We start from the raw sequence: 24,236 nt of genomic DNA on the forward strand, positions 1-24,236 counted from the left end.
AATATAAGGTGTTATGGGGCTCAGTCGTTAAGCGTCTGCCTTTGGCTCAGGGCTTGATCCCAAAGTCCTGTGATCGAGCCCCACATCAGGCTCCTTCGCTAGGAGCCTGCTTCTTCCTCTCCCACTCCCCCTGCTTGTGTTCCCTCTCTCGCTGGCTGTCTCTCTCTCTCTGTCAAATAAATAAATAAAATCTTAAAAAAATACATAAGGCATTAGCACTTTGAGAATTATTTCTAACAAAGACAGAAAATAGAGAAGTAGGGACATGTTTAGGGAAGAAGATACTAAGTTGGGCATTTGAGTTCTTCTTAATCACTTTTGATTTTTGTCAACATAATTCACATATGCAGGTGAAAAACCCAAGTCCTATTATATTTCTCATCATAAAAAATTTTAGTCGTCTTCACCATCACTCCCCACCCTTCCCTTATCCGTAAGGTTTCCTCTGACTCTTATCTGTTTCTTTTAGTATTTAACTCCAAATTTCTAAGTAATCTGCCTCGTCTATTTCTTGACTTATTGGTTTAAGAGTTGCATTTTTTTTTTCTCAATTTGAGGTATTTTCTGTGGACTTCCTAGTAATCAAGGTGGGATTGTAACACTCTTACCTTATGTCCCAACCTGCCTGCCCCCCATCCTGTTCACATGGCTATAGAATATAGGCTTGTTGCTAAATCCACATCGAATGTTTACTTTATTATGCAATGATTACTGCTGAGCCAAGTAGTATACTCTAATTGCGTTGCCTTTCTTGTACAGTTTTATATTCTTCATTGAGTGAATAACTGCCTCTTTTGGGATTGCTTCGCTTTCTGTGACACTATCGGGACTTCTGTCCAAAGCTGCGGACAGAACTGTACTATCCTTATGCGTATGATATTTTTACAGAAACTCGTGTGGTAGTCATATTTTTATTTTCTTGAGGATCTTGCCTATGGATTGCTCTTACTTAGGCTTCGACCCGCACTGGTGGATCTCCAGGCACAACTGTCATCTCGGGTTTTCTCTTCTGCATTAGTTCCCCTATTAGTGAAATTTCTGTCTTTCCCTTTCTTGGTTTTCTTCCTTGTTTTGGTGGAACACATCTCCCAGTAGCTTCCTGAGTAGTGCAGTGTTAAGAATCAATTTTTTTGAAACTTGTCTCTACCTGAAGATTTCCTTAATTTATCCTGACACTGTTTGATAGTTCGGCTGAGTGTGTCATTCTTTTTTTTTTTTTTTTAAGATTTTATTTATTTATTCGACAGAGATAGAGACAGCCAGCGAGAGGGAACACAAGCAGGGGGAGTGGGAGAGGAAGAAGCAGGCTCATAGTGGAGGAGCCTGATGGTGGGGCTCGATCCCAGAACGCCGGGATCACGCCCTGAGCCGAAGGCAGACGCCTAACCGCTGTGCCACCCAGGCGCCCCTGAGTGTGTCATTCTAATTCGAAGATTATTTTCCTCTTAGTATTTTAGAGGCATGTTTTCCCAGCATCTCTTAGCTGTTGTTGCTGCTACTGAAAAGTTTAATGTCATCTTGGTTCTTGATTCTCTTTTGTGATATCTCTCTTTCTCTCTCTGGAAAGTTAATGAGTCCCTTTATTTCTGGAGTCTGTTCTGTGTCATTTCATTCCTTGATCCAGGAACTTGGTGGTCCCTTTAAATCCGGGAGTTATGTCTGTACCTCTGCTAAATGTTTTTGTGTTATCACTTTGATAATTTCCTTCCTTGAATTGTATCTTCCTTCTTTTTCTAGAACTCCCATTGTTGGATGTTGGTCTTCCAGAACCAATCTCTTAATTATCTTATCTTTTTTCTTCCTATTTTTTTAAGCCCTTTTCTCTTTTAGTTATATTTTCTAGAAGATTTGTGTGTCTTTATTGTCCCACTCTTTTATCAAAATCTTAAAATTGCTACCACCTTATTTTTAGTTTTCAGGAACATGTTCTTGTCCTTCATTCCCTTGTTAAATGAATGCGGTATCTTCTCTTATGTCCTTAAAGATATATACATATATTTTGTTTTTGAAGTTATTCCATTCCTTGTATTTTGGTTTCTTCTGATTTTTTTTCCCTTCAAGTAATTTCTTTTGCTTTTTCTTCCAAATTAAAGGATTTCTTCCAATGTCCAGTGCTTCTTTGACTCTAGTTTTATATTAAGTGTGAGAAACCAAGTTGCTGGTTGGAAGCTCCATTGTGTTGAAGGGATTTGCCAGCAGTTCACTGGCTCCCTGGTGTTGAGTGGTGGGGTCCAAGATATTTCGATGCAGGACAAGTAAGTACGTATAGGACTCTTCTCTCAGTGGATTCAGGCATTCCAGAGAAGAATTCTTCATTCTCCTGCGTAGGGTGAGAGATAGAGGCCGATAGTGTTGTCAGCTTCCTTAGAGCTGAGTGTTGGAGGGGCTGGAGGCAATCAGTATGTAGAGTTTCTCTTAGTTTTAAATTGGATTCCTCTTCCCCAACTTTTCCTATATTTCATATTCTCAAGTCTAGAGTTTCAATGTCTTAAGTTTTCAAAGAATAAATTTTCTGCGGGAGGAGTGTCTTCCTCTGCCAGGGTCTGCAGGGGGTCCGAGGCTCTACCCTCTCTTACAGACTTTCACCTGTCCCTCTGGTTCGGTGCCATGCTGTCTGCCCTTTGCCTTCTGCAGTGTCTGGTACCTACCATTTGCCTTTCTGTGGTTTTGTGACATGAATGAGCTTGTTTCTCATTGATATTCTGCTTTCATTCTCTGCAAACTATCTGTTCACTTTCCGTCTAACAGTAGCAACAAAATTTTGACCTGCCATATTTGCTGTTTTCTTTGGCCATGGGATTTATACCTTTAAAAAAATGTCTTTGTTTTCACATTAGAGCGGTTTCAGGAGGGAACAGAAATAAACAAATGTGTTCAATTCACTGTGTTTAGCAGAAGGCTTGGGTTCCATGATGACCAGCTGAGTTTAATATACCCTTGGGGCATCGGATGAAGATGTTCAGCAGGCAGCTGGTAGATGAGCCTGCAGCTCCGGAGAAGCGTGGTTACATGAGTGGTGTCAGTAGGAGGTCTATTTAGAGTGATGGGACCACCCTGGAGAGACTGTGTAGAGGGGGTTAAGCTGTGGACCAAGGATAGACTCCTGGGAAACCCAATACTTGAGGGGAAGGCAGAGGAAGAAGGAACCATGAAAGACAACATCCTAGAAGATCCACGAAAGCGCATATTACAAAAGGCAAGGCATTGGTAAATTTACCAAAGCAGTAATGTCAACGTGTCAGAGAAAGCAATTAGGACAAAGACCTTTGAATTTGGGAATCTGGAGATCATTAATGATTGGGGCAAGACGGTATGGACAGACGTGAGAATGCAGCAAGAAAGAGAGTGAAAATAGTTTTGTTTTCTTTGTTTTGTTTTGTTTTGCTTTGGTTTGAGAAACTATAGAGGTCATTGTAGATGGTGTTTCCATTCATGGCAGAAGAACCGGATCAACAAGTCTGGGCTTTTCCTATGGTCTCCACTTTGGATACTATGCACACTTGATTTTAAAGTATTTAACGAGGGAGCTCAGTTCTGTATTTATTTGTTCTTGCCAAGTAGTCTGTGACTTTGTCGCCCTTTGGTTACCGGTGTGAAGGTATTTGGGATGGTTTGGTTTTTTTTTTTTTTTTAAGATTTTATTTAATTATTTGACAGAGAGTGATAGAGAGCATGAGTGGTGGTGGGGGGCGGGGAAAGGGTAGTGGGCAGAGGAAGAAGCGGACTCTCTCTGCTGAGCCGGGAGCCCAACACGGGGCTCGGGGATCATGACCTGAGCCAAAGGCACACACTCAACCGACTGAGCCACCCAGGTGCCCCTGGGACAGTCTGATTTTTAAAAATCATTTCTTGTGATCAACTCTCATAACTTTCCAGGGCTGGTGTGAGCAAGCCAGACTGTATGGGACTTCAAATTCTGAATACATGTGTGAAGCTGATACTGTTAAGGATGCCTTTTTCCAATTACGTATATGATGAAATGCTTGCAGGACAATAGAGACAGTGGGGTACTGTGGGGTACAGTGGGAAAAAATTCCAGCCTGTTACAATCAGAATAAACCTCAAATTCCATTCTATTGGGGTCTCTGAGGGAGTCTCTGGGAATAGCAAATTCCTTTTCCTCACCTGAGTTCTGGTTGAGAAGACAAAAGAGCAAGGCACGTGGTGTCTGTATTCCTGAGACAAACTGGGTTGGACTGAAACTCTTAGTTCTGGGCCAGTGAACTTCCTACGACTAAAGCCCAGCTTTGAGCAGATTCTCCCAGCCATTTACACGCCCAAATGGGGTGGAGAGAGAAGACCATTGCTCCCTATGAGGAGCCCAGCATGCCCAGTTTACCCACGTTTATTCATCAGGTAAACCTTTCCACCTCTCGCCCAGCCTCTTGGTGGCCAGAGGCCAGCCTCACCAGGGCTGGAAACACCAGGGCTGGGGAAAAGGAAGCCCCCAAAACACTTGCTGGCTTTCAACACCCAGATCTGATCATTGGCCCCACTTGGTACCACATTCCCCCTCACTCGCTGGAGTCCAGCCACACTAGTTTCTGTTCTCATTGCCTCCTGTGATGGTGCCTGTGCGATCACTATTCTCCGACCGACACTCTCTTCTCCCTGGATTCACATGGAAGTCTCTCATACTCTTCAGAGCTGCTCACATGTCACTTCTTCAGAGGGACCCTCCCTGACCATCCCGATGTAAAATAACACCACTCCTTGACTCAACATTCTCAACCCCTCTACCCTGCTTTCATTTTCTCAGTAGCTCTCCTCGTGCTCTTTCCCACTGCAGGGTAGGCTTCATAAAGGCAGACATTTTGTCTCTTTGGTTCTCTGTGCCTACACTGGAGTCTAGCACATAATAGGAACTGAAGATACGCACTTTGAGCTGCATGGGTCCATGTGTATGCAGATTTTTTTTTGATAAATACATTACAGTACTGTAAATGTATTTTCTCTTCCATACGATTTTCTTAATAATATTTGCTTTTCTCTGGCTTCCTTTATTGCAAGAATACATGCATATATGTACATGTGTATAATACATATAACATACAAAACATGTGTTACTTGACTGTTGATGTTATCAGCATCAGCATTAGTCGTTAACTGTGGGGGGAGTCAAAAGTTATATCAGGATTTTCAGCTGTGCAGGGGGTCACACTCCTGACCTTCATGTTGTTAGGGTCAGCTTTATTTGTTTATTGAATTGAGTGGATGGTCCAGTGAACTTGGAGTCTGCCCCAGCTCTGCTCCATCGACATGGGCCCCTGTTGAAGAGCCACTAACTACTTTGAAGACCAAATGAAACCATGCATGGAAAAGAGATAAGGAAAGTACTAGACTCAACTAAGGGAGTCTTACATGGCAGATATTCTCCATAGGAATAATCTCTGTTTTGGAATCAGGGAGGAATTTCTTGTCACTTCAGGGAACAATAGTTAAGGTGACATCACCGCAGATTTCCCAGGACCATCCTCATATAAAATATTCTCATCCATAGCGCCCAGTCTTACCCTTGTATTTGTCATCTTGTATCCTAATTTTTTATTTGAAATATTTAGTCATAGTAGATAGCAAAAAAGAGGCTGATTCTAAAAAGAATAGGGCTAATTTACATCAGAAAAATAAAGAATTTCTCACCGGAAGATAGTGCTTTTTGCCATGAGTCCTAAAGGACTGAGGGCTTCAGCCACCCCTAAAAGATCGGTTTCAAAACTGAAGGACCTACACGAGAAATCCATTAGGAAGCATTCTCTGAGCATGTGATTTTCACTGCTTCGCGGAAAGACGTGCCCTTAAATCACTTGCAATTTTAGTACCTATAAGTTTTGCAAATGCCAAGATAACCCAGTTTACCCAGAATTCTGCTTTTGTCAAAAGTTATGTGGAGGCAGATTTTCTTATGTCATGTATACAATGATATATGTAAAATACATGGACTTTGGAATCATCTAGATCTGGCTTCAAATTCCAGCTTTACTGTTTAATAATAGCTAAGTGGGGCTTGAGAAAATTAACCCAGGACTTGAGAAATTGTTCAGCCTGGGACTTAGTGTCCTCATCTGGATACGTCTTATGTAAACCTCTGGATTCAGGGCCTCTCTAAGAACAGAGTCACAGTCAAGTAAACACATGTTGCCCATTAACAAATGAAAGGCTCTGAGATGTTCTGGAACCAGGAAACCTGTTTAAGTTCCTTTAACCCAAATTTTCCCAAACTTTTGTCCTTTTAAAATCTGTTAACATCTTATTGAGCTAATATTTCACGAAAGATCCTGTGGGAAATCCTGGCTTATAATAATGCCAGACATATCTTAATAAGAAATCAATTTAGCTTCTCTTTCCCATTAGATGGGTGATGGTTCAAATTTTACCCCCTCCAGCCGGACTCCTTCCAGAGCTTTCCCAACCTCCAGTTGGATATTGGTCCCACTATCCATGTATGAGTTTCCTAGGGCTACTATAAAAAGGACCACAAACGGGGGTGGAGGGCAGCTTAAGACATCGGAATTTATTATCTCAAATAGAGGTCCAAAATCAGTGTGCTGGCAGGGCCCTATTCCCTCTGAAACCTGCAGAAGGGGAGAGGAAGAGGAGGATCCTTCCCTGACTCTTCTTGTTTCTGGTGTTTGCCATAATCCTTGGCGATTCTTGGCTCTTAGATGCACCACTCCAGTCTCTGCCCCCACTGTCACATGACCTTCTTCTCTGACTTTGCCTGGTGCTCTCCTCTCTGTGTGTCTTTGCTAAACACCAGTTACATTGCATTTAAGTCTCGTCCTCATCTGGTATGACCTCATTCTAATTTAACTGACGACACCTGCAAAGACCCTATTTCCAAATAAGGTCACATTCTGAGGTACTGGGGGTTAGCACTTCAATGTATCTTTTGGGGGGGGAACACAATTCAATGCATAATAATCCACGAAGTTGCTCTGGGCAAAAGAAACTTAGGAGTCATCCTTGCTTCTTTTCCTTCCCTCAGCCATTATAGCTAGTCTATTAATAAATACCGGTGGGCTTGCCTGCAAAATGTAGCTCACACTTCTCACCACTTGCACCACTACTCCCTGGTCCAGCCTCTGCCTTCTCTCCCGGAATATTACATCAGCCTCCTAATTGGTATCCTGGTTCCATCCTTATTCTCCCATAGTCTACTCGCTGGATGGCAGCCGGAGTGATCATTTGCCATTTCACAATTCCGATTAGACCGTATTATTTCCTACTGCTAATGAAAATGAAAACAGCTAAAACTCTGCGTACTTTGGCCCTGAGCACCTCTGAGCTCATCATGTGCCTGCCACTTCCTTCTTCATTCACTGTGCTCCCATCAACCAACAACAAACAAAACTTATTGGCACCTCAGGGCCTTGGCATTGTTTCCTCAAGGCTGGCTCTACCCAGAGATGTTTCCAGACCGTAACTGAAGTGTTAGCCCAGCAGGAAGGGCTTAGAATATCCATGTTCCTCCACCATGTTTTGTTGAATGAATAAAGGCCACAGAGTGTATTACATAAAATTTTTAGACATTACGCAATAATAAGAAGCTTTTCCTGATCAAAAATTGTTGGTTTGGGGGGGATGCCTGGGTGTCTCAGTTGGTTAAGCGTCTGCCTTAGGCTCAGGTCATGATCTGGGGGGCTTGGGATTAAGCCCCTCATCGGGACTCCTTGTTCGATGGGGTGCCTGCTTCTCCCTCTGCCGCTCCCCCCCACCGCTTGTGCTCTCTCTTTCTCTTGCTCTCTCTCTCAAATAAATAAATTAAATCTTTTAAAAAAATTGTTGGTTTGGGAAATACTGGGCTAAAGTTTTAACAGATTGATTTACAGCAGAACTTCTTAACATAATAATTTAATTCTGCAGGCATATAATATATCATATTTCCAAATTTACCTGAATAAGGAGGAGGGACTCTGTCCCACAGTTGGTATTGCAACTATAGGATAGTCTTTGTAGACTGATTAGGATTGGCCTTAACTCCTTGCTTTACCAGTTATTAGTGGTGTGAACTTGGGCCAATAACTTAAATTCTCTGAGGATCTGTTTCTCATCTCTAAGATGAGATGATAATCGTATCTGCCCCAGGAAGGTTGGAAATAAAAATATAAAGTAATTAGCACATTTCCCTGTATATAGAGAATGTTCAATAATTGGTAGCTATTGCTGGTATTATTATGATGAGGCCTCGTAAGGATGTCTTTCTGTTTCAAAACTGTTATTAACGTTTTGGGACCTGTCTACTTTTTACTTTCCACCCCCATTCAAATTTTCCCTGGTTGCAGTGAGACTTCAAGGCAGAGCTGCCTCCTCCTGTGTCAGATAATATTCCTCCTCTTCCTGATTCTTTTCATTCTCTACCTGCCACACAACTCCAGTTTATCTCCCTTTCTTTCCTTTGAGTCCAAAAATACCTTGGCAGAGATGGGAATGACTAAGTTATTAGCAAGATTAGACACCCCTGTGTGATGCCAGAGGGGTGGTCTGGGAAAAGGAGATAGGCATGTCCTCAGTGCCCCCCAGCAGAAGGTTGCCCATCACCGCTCACCTCGTGTGTCTGGTACTATGTCTTTCCTGGGAAAAGAGCGCTTCAAACATCGATTTGAGAAATTAAAATGATGTCTTGAGGAAAACGAGTAGGGGATCCCTCAAAATAGAGGTTTGTTTATTTGGATAAAGGTTTGTTTATCCAAATAAACCAATAAGCCACTTGTGTGCATGGAAATCTTTTAGCAAAAGAGCTAGATGTGGTGTTTAGTGGAAGGTGCACCGTAGCTCTTTCTTATAGGATTCGGGTGCTTTGGATATGCTTGAACAATCTCGACATGTGCTGACATCTTTTTAAAGTAGAGGAGCCACTTTCTTGTACCTTTCTTTTATTACAGATTTCATGGAAATGTCTGTTACTAGTTGGCCTGTTTCGTTTGTTTTGGGGAATGTTTTCTTATGTTGGGAGCCACTAAAGCCAGTTAAATATGGAGGGAGAATCCAAATAGCTATTTTACTGCAGGTACAGCCTTTCTTACATGGACCTGTTCCTCTCCTTTCATTGGAATAATAATCTATAATATAAAATAGGCAAGTGGGAAGGAGAGAACAGAGGGTGGCTTGACATGTTTGCTCTTTGTTTCTCTGTCCTCATTCTGGAGTTTTTGTTTTTGATTCTTTTTTCATTGGTAGAACACACAGTTTCCAGTGGCTTTTTCAGGTTTCTTTTCTAGAAGGCATGCATATCTGACCATGTTAATGGTTGCCTTCAAACACTAGGACAACTTGGCAATATTTTCCCCTTTTGTCTCTTCTGCTGATCAGTTCAATTGGAATTAGAGTGTGAGTTGATGGAAAGAAGTTTCCAGCTTATTTTTCATATTAGGAACATGAGACCACCATGTGTGGGTAAATGTTTAAAAACCAGCTCTCTGAGTGTGGGAGTCTTTGCTGATTTCTGTGGTGTAAATACTCCCACCAGGGCTGATTTCAAGATACCAACAGGATGTTCCTGAACACAGAGTTGGAAAGAAATGCACTGTACCAAACCATTATGTAATCTGTCTACCACATACAAAAACCATAACCCTGGAGTCATGGTAAAATGTAGTAAACAGTTATGAAGTGATGAGTTTTGACTATTTATTACTTATGTTTTTAAAGAAAACTTATAAAATGATTAAGTTTAATTTTTAGCAATGGCTTTGTTGAACAATGAGCTCTCAAAGCTCCTGGAAATGCAACCACTGGTTTTATTTACTTATTTTTTAATAATAATTTTTTATTATGTTATGTTAGTCACCATACAGTACATCCTTAGTTTTTGATGTAGTGATCCATGATTCATTATTTGCATATAACACCCAGTGCTTCATGCAATATGTGCCCTCCTTAATACCGATCACTGGCCTATCCCAATCCCCCACTCCCCCTTCTGAAGCCCTCAGTTTGTTTCCCAGAGTCCATAGTCTCTCATGGTTCATTCCCCCTTCTGTTTACCCCGCCCCTTCATTCTTCCCTTCCTTCTCCTACCGATCTTCCTGCTATTTTTTATGTCCCATAAATGAGTGAAACCATATGATAATTGTCTTTCTCTGCTTGACCTATTTCACTTAGCATAATCTCCTCCAGTCCTGTCCATGTCCATGTTGCTGCAAATGTTGGGTAATCGTTCTTTCTGATGGCTGAGTAATATTCCATTGTATATATGGACCACATCTTCTTAATCCAGTCATCTGTTGAAGGGCATCTTGGCTCCTTCCACAATTTAGCTATTGTGGACAATGCTGCTATGAACATTGGGGTTCATATGGCCCTTCTCTTCACTACGTCTGTATCTTTGGGTTAAATACCCAGTAGTGCAATTGCTGGATCATAGGGTAGCTCAATTTTTAACTTTTTAAGGAATCTCCACACTGTTTTCCAGAGTGGCTGTACCAACTTGCATTCCCACCAACAGTGTAAGAGGGTTCCCCTTTCTCCACATCCTCTCCAACATTTGTTGTTTCTTGCCTTGTCCATTTTTGCCATTCTAACTTGCGTAAGGTGGTATCTCAATGTGGTTTTGATTTGAATTTCCCTGATGGCTAACGATGTTGAACATTTTTTCATGTGTCTGTTAGCCATTTGTATGTCTTCATTGGAAAAGTGTCTGTTCATATCTTCTGCCCATTTTTTGATTTGATTATTTGTTTCTTGTGTATTGAGTTTGAGAAGTTCTTTGTAGATCTTGGATACCAGTCTTTTATCTGTAGTGTCATTTGCAAATATCTTCTCCCATTCTGTGAGCTGCCTCTTAGTTTTCTTTTCTTTCTTTCTTTTTTTTTTTTTATGATTTTATTTATTTATTTGACAGAGACAGAGATAGCCAGCGAGAGAGGGAACACAAGCAGGGGGAGTGGGAGAGGAAGAAGCAGGCTCATAGTGGAAGAGCCTGATGTGGGGCTCGATCCCATAACCCTGGGATCACGCCCTGAGCCGAAGGCAGACGCTTAACCGCTGTGCCACCCAGGCACCCCGCCTCTTAGTTTTCTTGACTGTTTCCTTGGCTGTGCAGAAGCTTTTTATCTTGATGAAGCCCCGTAACCACTGGTTTTAACACATCAACTGGGACCCAGAGAAGTCACTGCCTCACTGAAGCATCAATGAATGAGTTGGCAGAACCTGGATTAAGTGTTTACTGTTTCTAAAAACCAAATTTCTCTGGGAAGATTGACTTATTAATATTTCTGCTTATTCATTTGTCATTTTTAGTGCATGCTCTGTGAAAGGGGTTTAGGACTGTTACAGTTATCTATTGAGACAATAATAGAATATCTGAATATAATTGTAACCAAGGATAGAAGTGTGGAAAGCAGATTCGATGTAGAGCCATAAATAAATCCTGGCTTTGAGTCTTGGCCCTACTACTCACCAGTGGTGTAATCGTACGTCATTTATGTACTTCTCTGGCTCCAGTTTTCTAGTCTCCAAGATGAAAGAATTGGACCACATGAATATCTAATATCTCATATCTGTCTAAAATATGATTCATTATTTAAACACATCAGTTCAGCAAATATTTGCCAATACCAATTATGTGCACATTTGTTATGGACTCGATTCCAGGCAGAATTAAATACAATATAATAATAGTAATTATTATTATAACAGCATCTCACATTTACGCAGAAGCTTCTAATTTGCCAAAGAGAAAGTGTACTTTGAGTCTTGAGGTTCTGTGGCTCTAGGAGATCAAGACACTTCCTCACAGAATGTTGGAGAAAGAAGAATGTATTCTAAAAGAACAAACAGAACCCTCATTCCTAGGAAACGCAAGAGGTCATAACCAGGTAGTAACAAGGAATAAGGAACCAGCATTTTTTTGCCATGTCTATCACTTGCTTCACTTTATCTTAACAAAAGCAAAACCAGAAACTATTTTTTTCTAATTAGAAGAGTAATTATTGTAGAAACTTTAGAAATTTTAAAGAACTATTAATTAAGGAGAAACTACCATATATCCAATATAATCGCCTGCTCTTCTTTACCTAACATTTTAGTATATTTTCCAAAATATTCTTGTCATTTTAATTGCTGTGTATAATTCCATCTTTTTGGTGTACAACGACTTACTTATTTTAAATTGTTTACATTGTTGACAGTCTTTATTCTAAGGAACACTGTGATAAATAGCTGTGTTTATAGAAAAACATTGTACTTTGAACCTATGGTTTCCAACTGTAATATTTAAGGTTTAGTAAGACGATTTTAGTAAATCTTACACTTTTGACCTTTAGCTTATTTAATTCTGCCAATATTGCTTCGTATTTACTTAGATTTTGTGTTTCTAACATTAGGAAGAACAGTTTGCCTGAATCCTTCAATATGATATATTTAAACTGGAAATAGCATCAATGTTTTCATATTATTTCAAATAGACATGATAAATTGTATGGTTCATCTTTTTTTTTTTTTTCCACTTTCTATGGGCAATAGCTTCTAGTTCGGGATTTTTTGTTTAGAAAGTACTCAATAAATGTTCAGTAGGTTACAAGATTTGGGCTAATTTAGGATAAGCAAAAACATTTGAGAAGCATTTAAGGAAAACAACAACAACAACAACACTTCTCCATCCATGGTAAAATAGCTTTCATTTTCATGAGGAGAGATGACAGCCAAGCACCGTTCAGGAATTCTGATGGTTAAATGAGAATTATGAAATGAAGTATGTTGTTGCTTTAATTCACCGGCTTGAGAAACCATGACTCTAATAGTTATTTGATTAAATGTTAATGAGATCTACTAAATTGACCCAACTCTTACTTTTATGTATTAGATTTACGTCAATTAAACCAAGATGAGTTTTACCTCTTTCCTTCTTTAACATCTTTGAGTCAACATCTGCTTACAAGGGAAGTGTTGTTACTACCCTGGTTATTTAAATATTAATGACTTCCATTAAAGGGAGCTGGAGGTTTGCAGCAGGAACATGGAGAAATTAGATGGCCTGATTCGTTTCTTGTTTCTGCCACCAGGAAAAAAAACCTCTTACTGGAAGAGCTTCTTCCAGTATTTTTTTAATTCCACAGATTTTTTTTTTTTTCCTGAGCCAGTTAGAGAGTAAGAGTGTTGATTTTAAGTATTCGTTGAAAGTAGTTATGTTATCAAAACATCAGTGTAAAAAGTTCACATAATTAAAAAAAAATGTTTTATCAGCTCCATAGTGGTCACTACTCTTGGGCTTCTTGGGACTATTTCAGGTTTTAAATTCATTTCGTTCCTTATTATAGTCAATAATAAGCAAAACCATTTTTTTTAGCTCCAGATTGTATTTGGTTGGGCTTGTTTACATGAAGTATGGGGATTTCTATTAAGTTAACCGTGAAAAGACTTGACAAGCATTGTATATTTGATCAAATTATAATTATAAATGTTTATCTTATTGGGGAATGTGTCTAAAATTTGTTACAACCAGTATTTTCATGTTATGCCAGCTGGGGTTGTGATAAGCATGTGGTAATAGATTTTTACACATTTTGTGTTTTTAAGATGTTTTAATGGCATGGTATTTTAAAGCACTATTTTAAACAGTCCAAAGCAGGCATTATATTTGCATAGTTGTATACTTCTTTCTACATCCAGAAACCTGCGTGAGTAAAGTATTTATTCATTTCATGAATAAATAGACTTTAGAGCTAAGAATTTGGATCATGCTTAAATAATAGTAGTGAAGAGTAATAATAGCACTTATGTCGGATCATAATACGTAGCATTAAGGATTAAGGTGAATCAAATGAGGCCCTTGCCCAGGGTAAAATTTAAGAGAGTGCCGAAAAACTCAATAATCATGATACATAGTATTTTAATGCAATATTTGAAAAAAAAATCAAAAGTATACAAAGGAAAATCCACGATGAACAAAACATCAAAATTTAAGAAAAAGTTGCCCTCCAGCCCTGTGTACCCGTGACTCAACTTAACCTGGTCTTGGCCTTGACTGGTTCAGCATGTCCTTGGATAAGGCATTCCTTTGAGTGAAATTTTCCTTCTCTAAAATTGGTGATAATCATCTTTGATTTCCTGGTCTGGTTATTAAGATATTCAAATCAGCTGAAAACACATGTGAAAGCCCATTGTAAATACAAATTACATGTTTATGTACAAGTTTCGGGAAATCATCATATAATTTTAAGCCATTATTATTATCAGCTGAGATGAATACTCTAAGCAAACATCAGATTTGAAGACCCTTAAAAAGCTGTGTTCATAAAGTTTGAGGCGTAGCTCTTGAGTTTATTTATCAGGTAACTACAGGGCAGGGACCTGTAGATAGTTGTAGGACCTTCCCTTTCTTCCTTCTTTTCTTTTTTGCTCTTGGATGCCAAGTTTATGATTTGTAAGAGACAGAAGAGGTAAGCGGAAATCCATTTTGTTTATTTTAAATTTGTCTGTGAAGTGCCATGGACAACTCAAGTCTCACTTTGGCTCGAGCTATTCCACCCATCAGTGATGCCTTCCCCATTTCTCCGGCCCATTTGGGCTCCACCCGCCTTTTACTCACATCCGGGACCTTGGTAAGGACTTCCTGGTTTCTCTCAGTCTGAGGTGTGTTCTCAATCCTCTCCCTTCCTGTGGTAGATAAGTGTCTCTACCACTCTTCTGGTGATCACTTACAGAGTCCTTGCTGTCTTGAGGTTTTATCTAACCCTGCATTGAATTTACTTTTCAGACCACAGTTTTAGAAATATAAATGGTTTCTCTAGTTAGAATATAAATCCTTGAATAGCGCCTCCTTCTCCCTTAGACTACTCACTTCAGGGTAAGCAGGTATTGGGTCTGTTTTATTCAGGTGGTATCCAAGGTGCTTAGCAAGGGGCTTTGACATACAATATACTTTATTTATTTATTTATTTATTTATTTATTTATTTTTACAATAACCTGTTTTTGGGAATGAGATAAATGAATGTCTTGTATGTAAAAAGGCTGGGTAAATATTTACTCTTCGGATTCATTTGTTGTTTTCATCCTAGGACTAGAGAGAATGGTTGGTGCTATGTGGAAGGCGACTGTTTTGGTGGCCGTGTTCATGTTCAGCCCTGGTGGTGATGGACTCTTTCACTCCTTATACAAAAAAGTTCGGGTTTCCGTACCACATAAGGGAGATGTAGGAGATCCATTGTTTCTTACTCCCTACATTGAAGCTGGAAAACTTGAAGAAGGTAAGTTTCATAAAATCAGAAATCCACTGGTGTATTTTCAACAGGTTTTTTTTTTTTTAAAGCAATTATCTTACAGGATTCAAAATCATTCTGGGTATTTTTGCTTAGTTGTTTTTATTTCAAATATTAATGATTTGATGTCCTATATTATCAGAGTTTTGAGCTAAAATGAGAGTTTGCCAGGGACAAATTGTCTCGTAGTGGAGCCCCTACCCTTCTATTTATAAAACTGGCATAGTGCCTGTCCACAACCGAGCACTTAATAAAGTGAATATTAACCTTAGAACTTCATACATGTCAGTTACTGGTTCCAGGGATTCTACACAAACTCGTGTAAGCATCTCCACAACCCAGGGAGGCAAACCCATTTGACACACAAGAACACTAAAGCAGAAAGAGATTAAGTTACCTGCCAGGGTCACGTGGACACCAGCTGATAGATGCAGGATTCACACCCCGACAACCTCACTCCTCAGTCTGTGACCACAGGCACAGTGTTGCGCCCCTTTGCCTGGCAAGTTCCCCAGACCTCCTAGGCCTCAGTTTCTTCATTAACAAGATGGGGATATAATCCCTTTGTGGGGTTGCAGGGATGTTAAGAATCAGATAGAAAATGTACATGAAGACTCTTTGTAACCTGTAAATTGCTCCCTAAATATTAGTGGCTTTTTATTTAGACATTGTGGGTTTTTCTGTTATTATTAGTAATAGGAAAAAATATGTTCTTTGGTATCATCAGAGACTAAAATTTATGATATACCCCTGCTTTTAATGCTTCTTTATGTTTGGGTAAATCACTGTGTAGATAAATGATTTAATCTTTCTGGACATCAGTAGGCTCCTGAACTATAAAATAGTATATAGCTAACTAGTCTGGAGTGCTATTTGTAAAAGGAATCAGAGAAATGGGGTAGTGGCTGGAGGGAGCTATGGGGTCAGGAAGGGTCTTTAAGAGGGTAAGAGACCATGTGTTTGCTGGTAGAAATGATCCAGCAGAGGGGGAAGTTGATTGGGGTGGGGAAACTATTTCAGGAGCACTTGCTTTTTTTTTTTTTTTTTAAGATTTTATTTATTTATTTATTTGAGAGAGAGAGAGAGAGAGCAGGTGGAGGAGCAGAGGGAGAGGGAGAAGCAGACTCTGTGCTGAGTGGGGAGCCTGACACGGGGCTCAATCCCACACCCCTGAGATCATGCCTGACTTGAGCCAAAATGAAGAGTTGGACATTTAACCAACTGAACCACCCACGTGCCCCAGGAGTACTTTCTTTAAGTAGATGAGAGATGTGGCAGCTGGCACATAGGTGGGGGCACTTGCTTTGAAGGACTGAAGTTTATCTCTAATCGCAGGCCGAGAGAACGAGTTAATGGCTGTGAGGCTGGTAGGGTGGTTGATAGCATGAGAACGTGTGAAAGTGATCCTGGATATTTTAAGGAAATAATCATTTTACAGATCAAAAATAAGTGTATGGACTCCATAAAGAAGTTTTAAAATAAAGCAACTTTTCTTCATTTGAAATATTCTCATAGCTAATAGGATGTCATATATTTTTGTTTGTTTGTTTGTTTTATTTGCTTTAAAACCAACACATTCTTGTATCTTAAGGGTGCATTTGAGTCCTGGTCATATGTCTTTTTCTTTTTTTTTTTTTTTCTTTTTTTTTTTTTTTAAAGACTTTATTTATTTATTCGACAGGACAGAGACAGCCAGTGAGAGAGGGAACACAAGCAGGGGGAGTGGGAGAGGAAGAAGCAGGCTCCTAGCGGAGGAGCCTGATGTGGGGCTCGATCCCAGAACGCCGGGATCACGCCCTGAGCCGAAGGCAGACGCTCAACCGCTGTGCCACCCAGGCGCCCCTCATATGTCTTTTTCTGACATACACATTGACTCCATGTCTCACTATCTCTTTTCTAAGAAAAGGTGAAAAACTTTGATAATGTGGTCAGTGGACGCTAGTGTACATTCGATGATGTAGTCAGAGAATGTAGTCAGTCCTTTTTTTAAAAAGACTCATTTTTACTTAATGTGGAAAAGTCATGAAAAGATGGTATCCCAGTGGTACAGGCTCATTTCACTAGGCAAATATGAAGACACAGAATATCATCCAAAGCTACCAAAATGGATCACATGCGCGCATTGTGGCGTCTTTAAGAAGTGGGTACTGATGACTTAGATTATGTTCATCAACAATAAATCAAAGCGGATCATCCAGTTTAGAGCTGAAAAGGAGTTGAATACTCAGAACCAACCCTACCAATCCACAGACGAGGACTTCGAGACTCCAATACCTTACGTGACTTGCCCAAGGAAATGCAGATAAGAGTACCAGAGATGTGTTTAGGACTCAAATTTTCTGACATCTCTCTGTGATATGCCTACTATAATTTATTTCCCTTTGTTTAAGACTCTTGTGCTCTTCTTCTTTTTTTTTTTTTAAGATTTTATTTATTTATTTGAGAGAGAGAGAGAGTGCGGGCACATGAGGTGGGGGAGGGACAGAGGGAAAGGTTGCTGAGCAAGGAGTCTGATGCAGGACTCAATCCCAGGATCCTGGGATCATGACCTGAGCCAAAGGCAGACGCTTAACTGACTGAGCCACCTAGGCGCCCCAAGATGCACACACATGAAACAAGACATAAAGCAGTGAGTACTAAAACATTGAAGTATCACATTTGAGGCAGGAATGCTGGAAATTTTGAGAGGTAAACTATCCTTTTGGTTGGTGTAGTCCAGAGAATAGTAATAGTGTAGTAGTCAAAATGGCAAATGGCTAATACTTAGTAAAAATTCTTTTTCTTTCTTTCTTTCTTTCTTTCTTTCTTTCTTTCTTTCTTTCTTTCTTTCTTTCTTCCTTCCTTCCTTCCTTCCTTCCTTTCTTTCTTTCTTTCTTTCTTTCTTTCTTTCTTTCTTTCTTTCTTTCTTTCTTTCGAGATTTTATCCATCCATTTGACAGAGAGAGAGCACAAGCAGGGGTAGCAGCAGACAGAGGGAGAGGGAGAAGCAGACTCCCCACTGAGCAGGGAGCCTGATGTGCGATCTGAGCTGAAGGCAGATGCTTAACTGACTGAGCCATCTAGGTACCCTCCCCCCGAGCATAGTTTCTATAAGTAATAGGCACTCAATAAATATTTGTACGATTTAAGTTTTAAACCCAAATATGTGCCAGACATGGGTGTTACCCACACCTTAGCTAATTTAATCCTCAGAGCAACTCTAATGAAGAAGACATACTTATTGTTCCCATTTCACAGATAAGAAAACTGAGGCCTAGAAAAATTAACTATCTTGGTGAGGGCCATTTAAAGATAGTAAGTGACAGAGATGGAATTAAAACCTATCTCTGCGGACTCCAGAACCCGAGGTATGAGCCACTGTGCTGTGTGACTAGATCCAGACTTGAAGGCGCTAGGTGAGATTTGGGCAGATAAAGAAGGACATGTGTGTACTGAGGAGCAGTTCCAACAGAGGCATTTGGTGAAAGTGACCGTGGTGGTGTGTCTGTGTCATGCATCTGGAAGAACCAAGTGAAAAGAATATGGAGGAGCCCATCCGAGAGACCATCCACATCCCTCCCATTCCTGTACTTGTTGCCTATAAGCATTTCACCGTCGTGGTCATCCTCAGTAGCAGAGGAAGCTCCTGGGGGAGGTAGTTTTCATCCTCTGTCCTTCTGTGCCAAGTCTGATGGATCTCCATCTGATGAGCGACAACATCTAAAACAGTAAAGCTGATGTAATGTCACTTTCTAAAGTTCTTTTACACCATCAAAATTTTTGAATGGAATTTTAAGTGGCTGATCCAAAACCTGGTACATCTGGGTATTAAAAATGTAGTTGTGACAACATAATTAAGGATAATTTTATTCATCCGCTTTACTGAAAGCTCAGGAAACTCTGGACAGATGGTCAGCTCATTCTCCTAAATCCCTTTTGTTTATTGAGCCTGTCAGAACCTTAGGAACGTGAGTCTTAGTATTGCAATGGAACATTCTTTTTTTTTTTTTTAAAGATTTTATTTATTTATTCGACAGAGATAGAGACAGCCAGCGAGAGAGGGAACACAAGCAGGGGGAGTGGGAGAGGAAGAAGCAGGCTCATAGCGGAGGAGCCTGATGTGGGGCTCGATCCCGTAACGCTGGGATCACGCCCTGAGCCGAAGGCAGACGCTTAACGACTGCGCCACCCAGGCGCCCCCGCAATGGAACATTCTTGAGATAAATAGTAATTCACAAAAAGACAAGGGAATTTTTTATTTAATCTCCCAATTAGCTGGTTTAGTTTTGTGTAATTGTAATTGCATGTTTGCTTTCTCTGCAGCTAGAATAAACCCTGGAAGCAAAACGAATAAAGAAGGCAAATTTAAAAATATCTACAGACACTGCCTTTTCACAAACTTTAAAATTAGAGTATTTTGTTATCAGGTCTTCATTATCACTTATGGTCTGGCACTGTCTTGTCCTGTACTGGAGTCTTTGTGAATGTAATATGCCTCCTGATTAGCTGGTTCAAGTTCTTCTTTGGTTACACCCCGATCTTTTTCAAAGTGTTAATATCACAAACATTGGTGACTGCAGTAAATAATACGGAGGAAGTGAAATCACTTCAAAGAAAACCTTTTCCTTTTTTTAACTGTTTTGAACATTTGTATTGTGAGTCATGGTTCCAGGAAGTAAGAAACTCCTACATCTTGGGAGTTTATTTTCCACATTCCATTAATAGGCTCTGGAAGAATGAACCAAACATTTGAAAATATGAACTATCGTTTTAGTTGAAAGAACTTTTAATTATTTTACCATGATTTCATTAAAGGAAACTTAAAAATTGAAATGGGGTGAAACACTTTTTTGTGAGCCAGGGAAAAGTTCTTCTAAATTTTTAAGATCTAAATAAGGCCTGCCTTCCTTAGAAGGTTTTTGTAGAAATACGCTAATCCTAGTGTATTGTCAGTGTGATGGGTTTTAGTTTATTAATTCATTCATCCATTCGCTAACATTCATTGAAAAGTGTATATTGAATGTATTGAAGTTCTTAAATCGGCATCCCCATGGGTGCAAAGATAAACAAGACCATTTCCCTGCTTTCCAGTAGCCCCTGATCTAGAAGGGAAAGCAGGAAATGCACCTGAATATGTAAAAGATAGCAGACAAACATCTTTGGAACCCTCAGTGAAGGAGGGCTGGAGGAGCCCTGGAATCATTTTCAGAGCAGCCGGCGGACCTTGTGCTAGGCTGGCCTCAGAGAGATAGATTGATTCAATCATCTCTCTCCCATCTTCCATTCCCTCCAGCTCCTTTCTATTACATATTTCCTTTTTCTCATCCTACTTCGATCTTTCTCATTTTTCTCTGTCTTCTTTCTCGAATCCTCTCCTGCTCGCTTACCTCTCTGTGATTCACATCTCACTTATCCCCAACCCCTCCATCTTCAGTTCTCACTCCCCTTTTTGGGGGTTCTCTGATTTGGAGAAGATTAATAGTTTGAGGGAAAATTTGTCAAAAGTGTTTTAGGTACAAAATTCCAGTTAGAAAAGAAATTAAGTCCTGGGGGTATGATAATGTACAGCATAGTGACTATAGTTTACAATACTGTATTGTATATCTGAAAGTTGCTAAGAGAATAGATCTTAAAAGTTCTCATTATAAGAAAAAAATTGTAACTATGTATGGTGGTGGGTGTTTACTAGACATTGTGGTGACCACTTCACAATATACATAAATATCGAATGGTTAGGTTGTACATCTGAAACTAATATAATGTTACATGTCCATTATATCTCAATTTTTTAAGTGGCAAAAAAAAAAAAAGAAAAAAGAAAAAAGAAAAAAAAGTTTTGAAAGGCTGCCCAGCCCTGGAGGGTGATCCTTCTTTGGTTTGATTGAGAGCGGAAGCAAAGAAGGGTGGAGGGAAGCAAGGCTGCTGGGGGGAAGGGTGTAGGCTGGGAGGAGGGCTGGCACATAGCACTTTCCCCAAACATTTCCCTTTTCCTTTTCTTAAAATGCTCCTCTCCCTTTCTTTTTTCTTTGCCTTTTTCTGGCAGGGAAGGATAGGTCCCTTTGGGAAGAGCTAGAGAAACTGGAATGAATTATGCAATCTTCCCTGGGGGAACCGGAGTAAGCTGGAAAAAAGCAAAGTCTTCCAGACTGCAGGTGGGGTGGCCCATGGGCTAGTGATAATCTTCTCTTCCCTTGCCTGTGCCCTCATTTTATGTGCAGCTTTCTTCATTTGATCCTTGCAGAAAGCCCAGGGTGGGGGTGGGGGAGGAAATCAGTATTCACATTTTGCACAAGAGGAAAGAGAGACTCAGAGAGATAAAGCAACTTGTTGGGGAGACTGGTCAGAATTGCAAACCTAGGTCTGCCTGATTCAGAAACCCATGTTCTTCCTGTTCTGCTAGCTTAGCAGGACCTTCTGGAAACTGCCGTTGAAACCCTGCCTTCGTCCCACCATCTCCTCTGCTCCTGGTTGCTTCCTGTTCCTAATGAGCAGGTGCATTTCCCAGGTTAACAATAGCCATGCTCCCTATGAGCCAGCTTCTTTTCTAAAGGTTGTGGGTGCATGGACTCTTGCTCTCATTGACCCATGAGGTCATCCACCTTACACAGATGAGAAACTGAAGCACAGACATGTGAAATGACTGCCCAAAGGACCACAGGGCCGGTCAGTGGCAGCACAAAGATCAGCAAAGTACGAAGGAAAGTACGAAGGGAAGGGAACGGTGCTGTCTAGGTGAGAGTTTCCCTTGCAGCAGGCAGATTCATTGTTTAAAAGAGGAACTTGCAGCCCCGGATGCCATGGTGTGCTGGTAAGTTTCACAAGTAGCTCTGGGGGGCAGGGCCCTGATTTGCAGCACCCATCCCAGAATATAAACATTCTTACCATGGTTCATTGCATGCTAGCAGTGATGTTGCTGAATGCCAAGTTGGGAAGGGAGGCTAACAGCACTCCAGAGCCTATGGGCTCCAGCACCCCACTAAAGGCATCTTCAGTTGGTGGCATGGGTGAAGGACCAAGCTACCTGACCTATTCCTCTCTGCTAACCAGTCTCCACCTTAATATGTGGCAGATATAAATAGCCTTTCTGGAACCATTAGTTTTTACTGGGGACACTTGCTTTGTCACCACTAAGGAACCTCTCTTCACCCAGACCCCTCTTTCAGTTCCCCTTACACCCTGCCATCTCTTTCTTATTTCTTCTTCATTCATTTCCTAATCACTGCTCCTCCTTCTGCTCCCTGGCACCCATACTTTCCGACTAACTCTCTGGTGGAGAAGCAGCATCGCAGGGTGGGCGAAGGAGCAGATTCTGCAGCCTGACCACTGGGTTTGCATCCCAGCTCTCGTTTACTAGCTGTGTGACCTTCGGCAAGTTACTTACCCTCTCTGAGCTTCAGTTCATCTGTAAAGTGTGGACAATAATTATACCTACTACGTAACATAAAGCCCTCAGTACTGTTGCCTTAAAGTGTTAGCTCCTTTAGGGGCACCTGGGTGGCTCAGTCAGTTCAGCGTCTGACTCTTGGTTTTGGCTCAGGTCCTGATCTCAGGGTCCTGGGATTGAGCCCTGTGTCTGTGGGGCTCTGTGCTCACCGTGGAGTTTGCTTGTCCCTCTCCCTCTGCTCTTCCCCTAGCTCACACTCTCTCACTCTCAAACAAATAAATAAAATCTTAAAAAAACAAAGTGTCTTCTCCTCTTAATTTTATTTACTTCTAGGTGTCCTCAAGCTATCTGAGCAGTCCCTCTTTCCACCTCCCTGTCCCTTTGGTGCCATAAAAAAGCCACAACCTCTGCCCTCTGCAACTATCCTGTTGTCCTATTTGGCTTCCTCTGAGTAGCCACGAGGTCACCCTTAGTCTCACTGGCTGCCCCACCCTGCCTTCCCGAGCCTTCCCCGCTGCCCACATGCGTCAGCCCGTTTCCCTTAATGGAAGTGGCAGGCCTTTTGCTTTCATGATAAGGAGAGTGTGGAGAATATAGGCCTTCCGGAGGCTGAGAGCTACTTAGCTACGTTGTTTCTCTTGCAACTGCCTCATGTTTTGGGATTGGGTGACTTCTGCCCTGGCCTTCCCAGTGGCCCAAATGTGAATACCGTGGTTTACTTTTTAGAGTGGAGCTGAGAATAGGTGATTTTTTTCTTTAAAAAAAAAAATGTTATTATAGCTCATATTTAGGGACCAAAAAAAAAAAGTTAAAAATGTCACTTGTCCTTGGCTAAGTTACGAATGTCGAATGTGTGGAATGGACCAGGGTGGGCTGGAATTTGCTACAGTAAGTACCTTTGTGCCAGTCCCCTGGTAGCCTTTCTGATCACTCCATCCCGGACCTGGCCCCAGGGAGGAAGAAGACGGGCCGAGATGGAGATGGCTAACACTGTATTATTTCTCTAATCCTTGGGGAAATTTTTTCTTCCACTAGGAAAAAGGAAGAGTTTGGTCCCTCCTTTCCCAGCGTCAAATGTGAAGAGTTATGCTGGCTACCTCACCGTGAATAAGACCTACAACAGCAACCTCTTCTTCTGGTTCTTCCCGGCTCAGGTAGGCCTGTGAGAGCACCCCCACAGGACACTAACCCTCAGGATGCTGTCCCAGGGAAGACATGTTAGCCTGCAAGCAATGTACTTTTTTTTTTTTTTTTGCATCTTTTAGATTTTTTTTTCTAAAAATAAGTGCCAGTGAATCTGTGTGGTGTTCCTGTTTATGTGCAGGAAACAAATGTTTGCAGGGAAGGTCCAACTCTTAAATTCCTCACAGCCTTATGCAGAATATTCACATTACCACCTTCTTCCTGCCACAGTCTCCTTAAGTCATTCTGTTGTTGTTTTGTTCTAAAAATACCTTGGGCGAGGTTGGGCGGTAAGCAGCCAAAGGATGATAAGGACTGGGGAGATTCCCAAAATGCACAGGTGGCACATGTCTAAGGTTAATTGACGGTGGACTTCCATGGCTGCTCAATCCATTGACTTCACAGTACCAGTTCTTATTTTTGTACTCACCCCTTCATGCATCCAGTACCCACTGAGTAGTACTCTGTGGGGACACAGAAGAGAGAGAAATGA

General features: G+C 40.9%; 1 protein-coding gene across 2 annotated transcripts in view; it reads left to right on the forward strand.

Moving 5' to 3' along the window:
- Positions 1-24,236, forward strand: part of CPVL (carboxypeptidase vitellogenic like) — a 126,394-nt gene that overhangs the window by 5,417 nt on the left and 96,741 nt on the right. For both annotated transcript variants that reach the window (XM_045792954.2, XM_045792956.2), the window contains exons 2-3: positions 14,998-15,186; positions 23,597-23,715. In XM_045792954.2, coding sequence (XP_045648910.2) covers positions 15,009-15,186; positions 23,597-23,715 — 297 coding nt within the window. In that variant the 5' untranslated portion in view covers positions 14,998-15,008. The remainder of the gene's footprint in view (positions 1-14,997; positions 15,187-23,596; positions 23,716-24,236) is intronic.

The sequence above is a fragment of the Ursus americanus genome, chromosome 3 (assembly GCF_024610735.1).
Source record: "Ursus americanus isolate L20-20 chromosome 3, mUrsAme1.1.p, whole genome shotgun sequence".
In the NCBI taxonomy this organism is placed as follows: Eukaryota; Metazoa; Chordata; class Mammalia; order Carnivora; family Ursidae; genus Ursus; species Ursus americanus.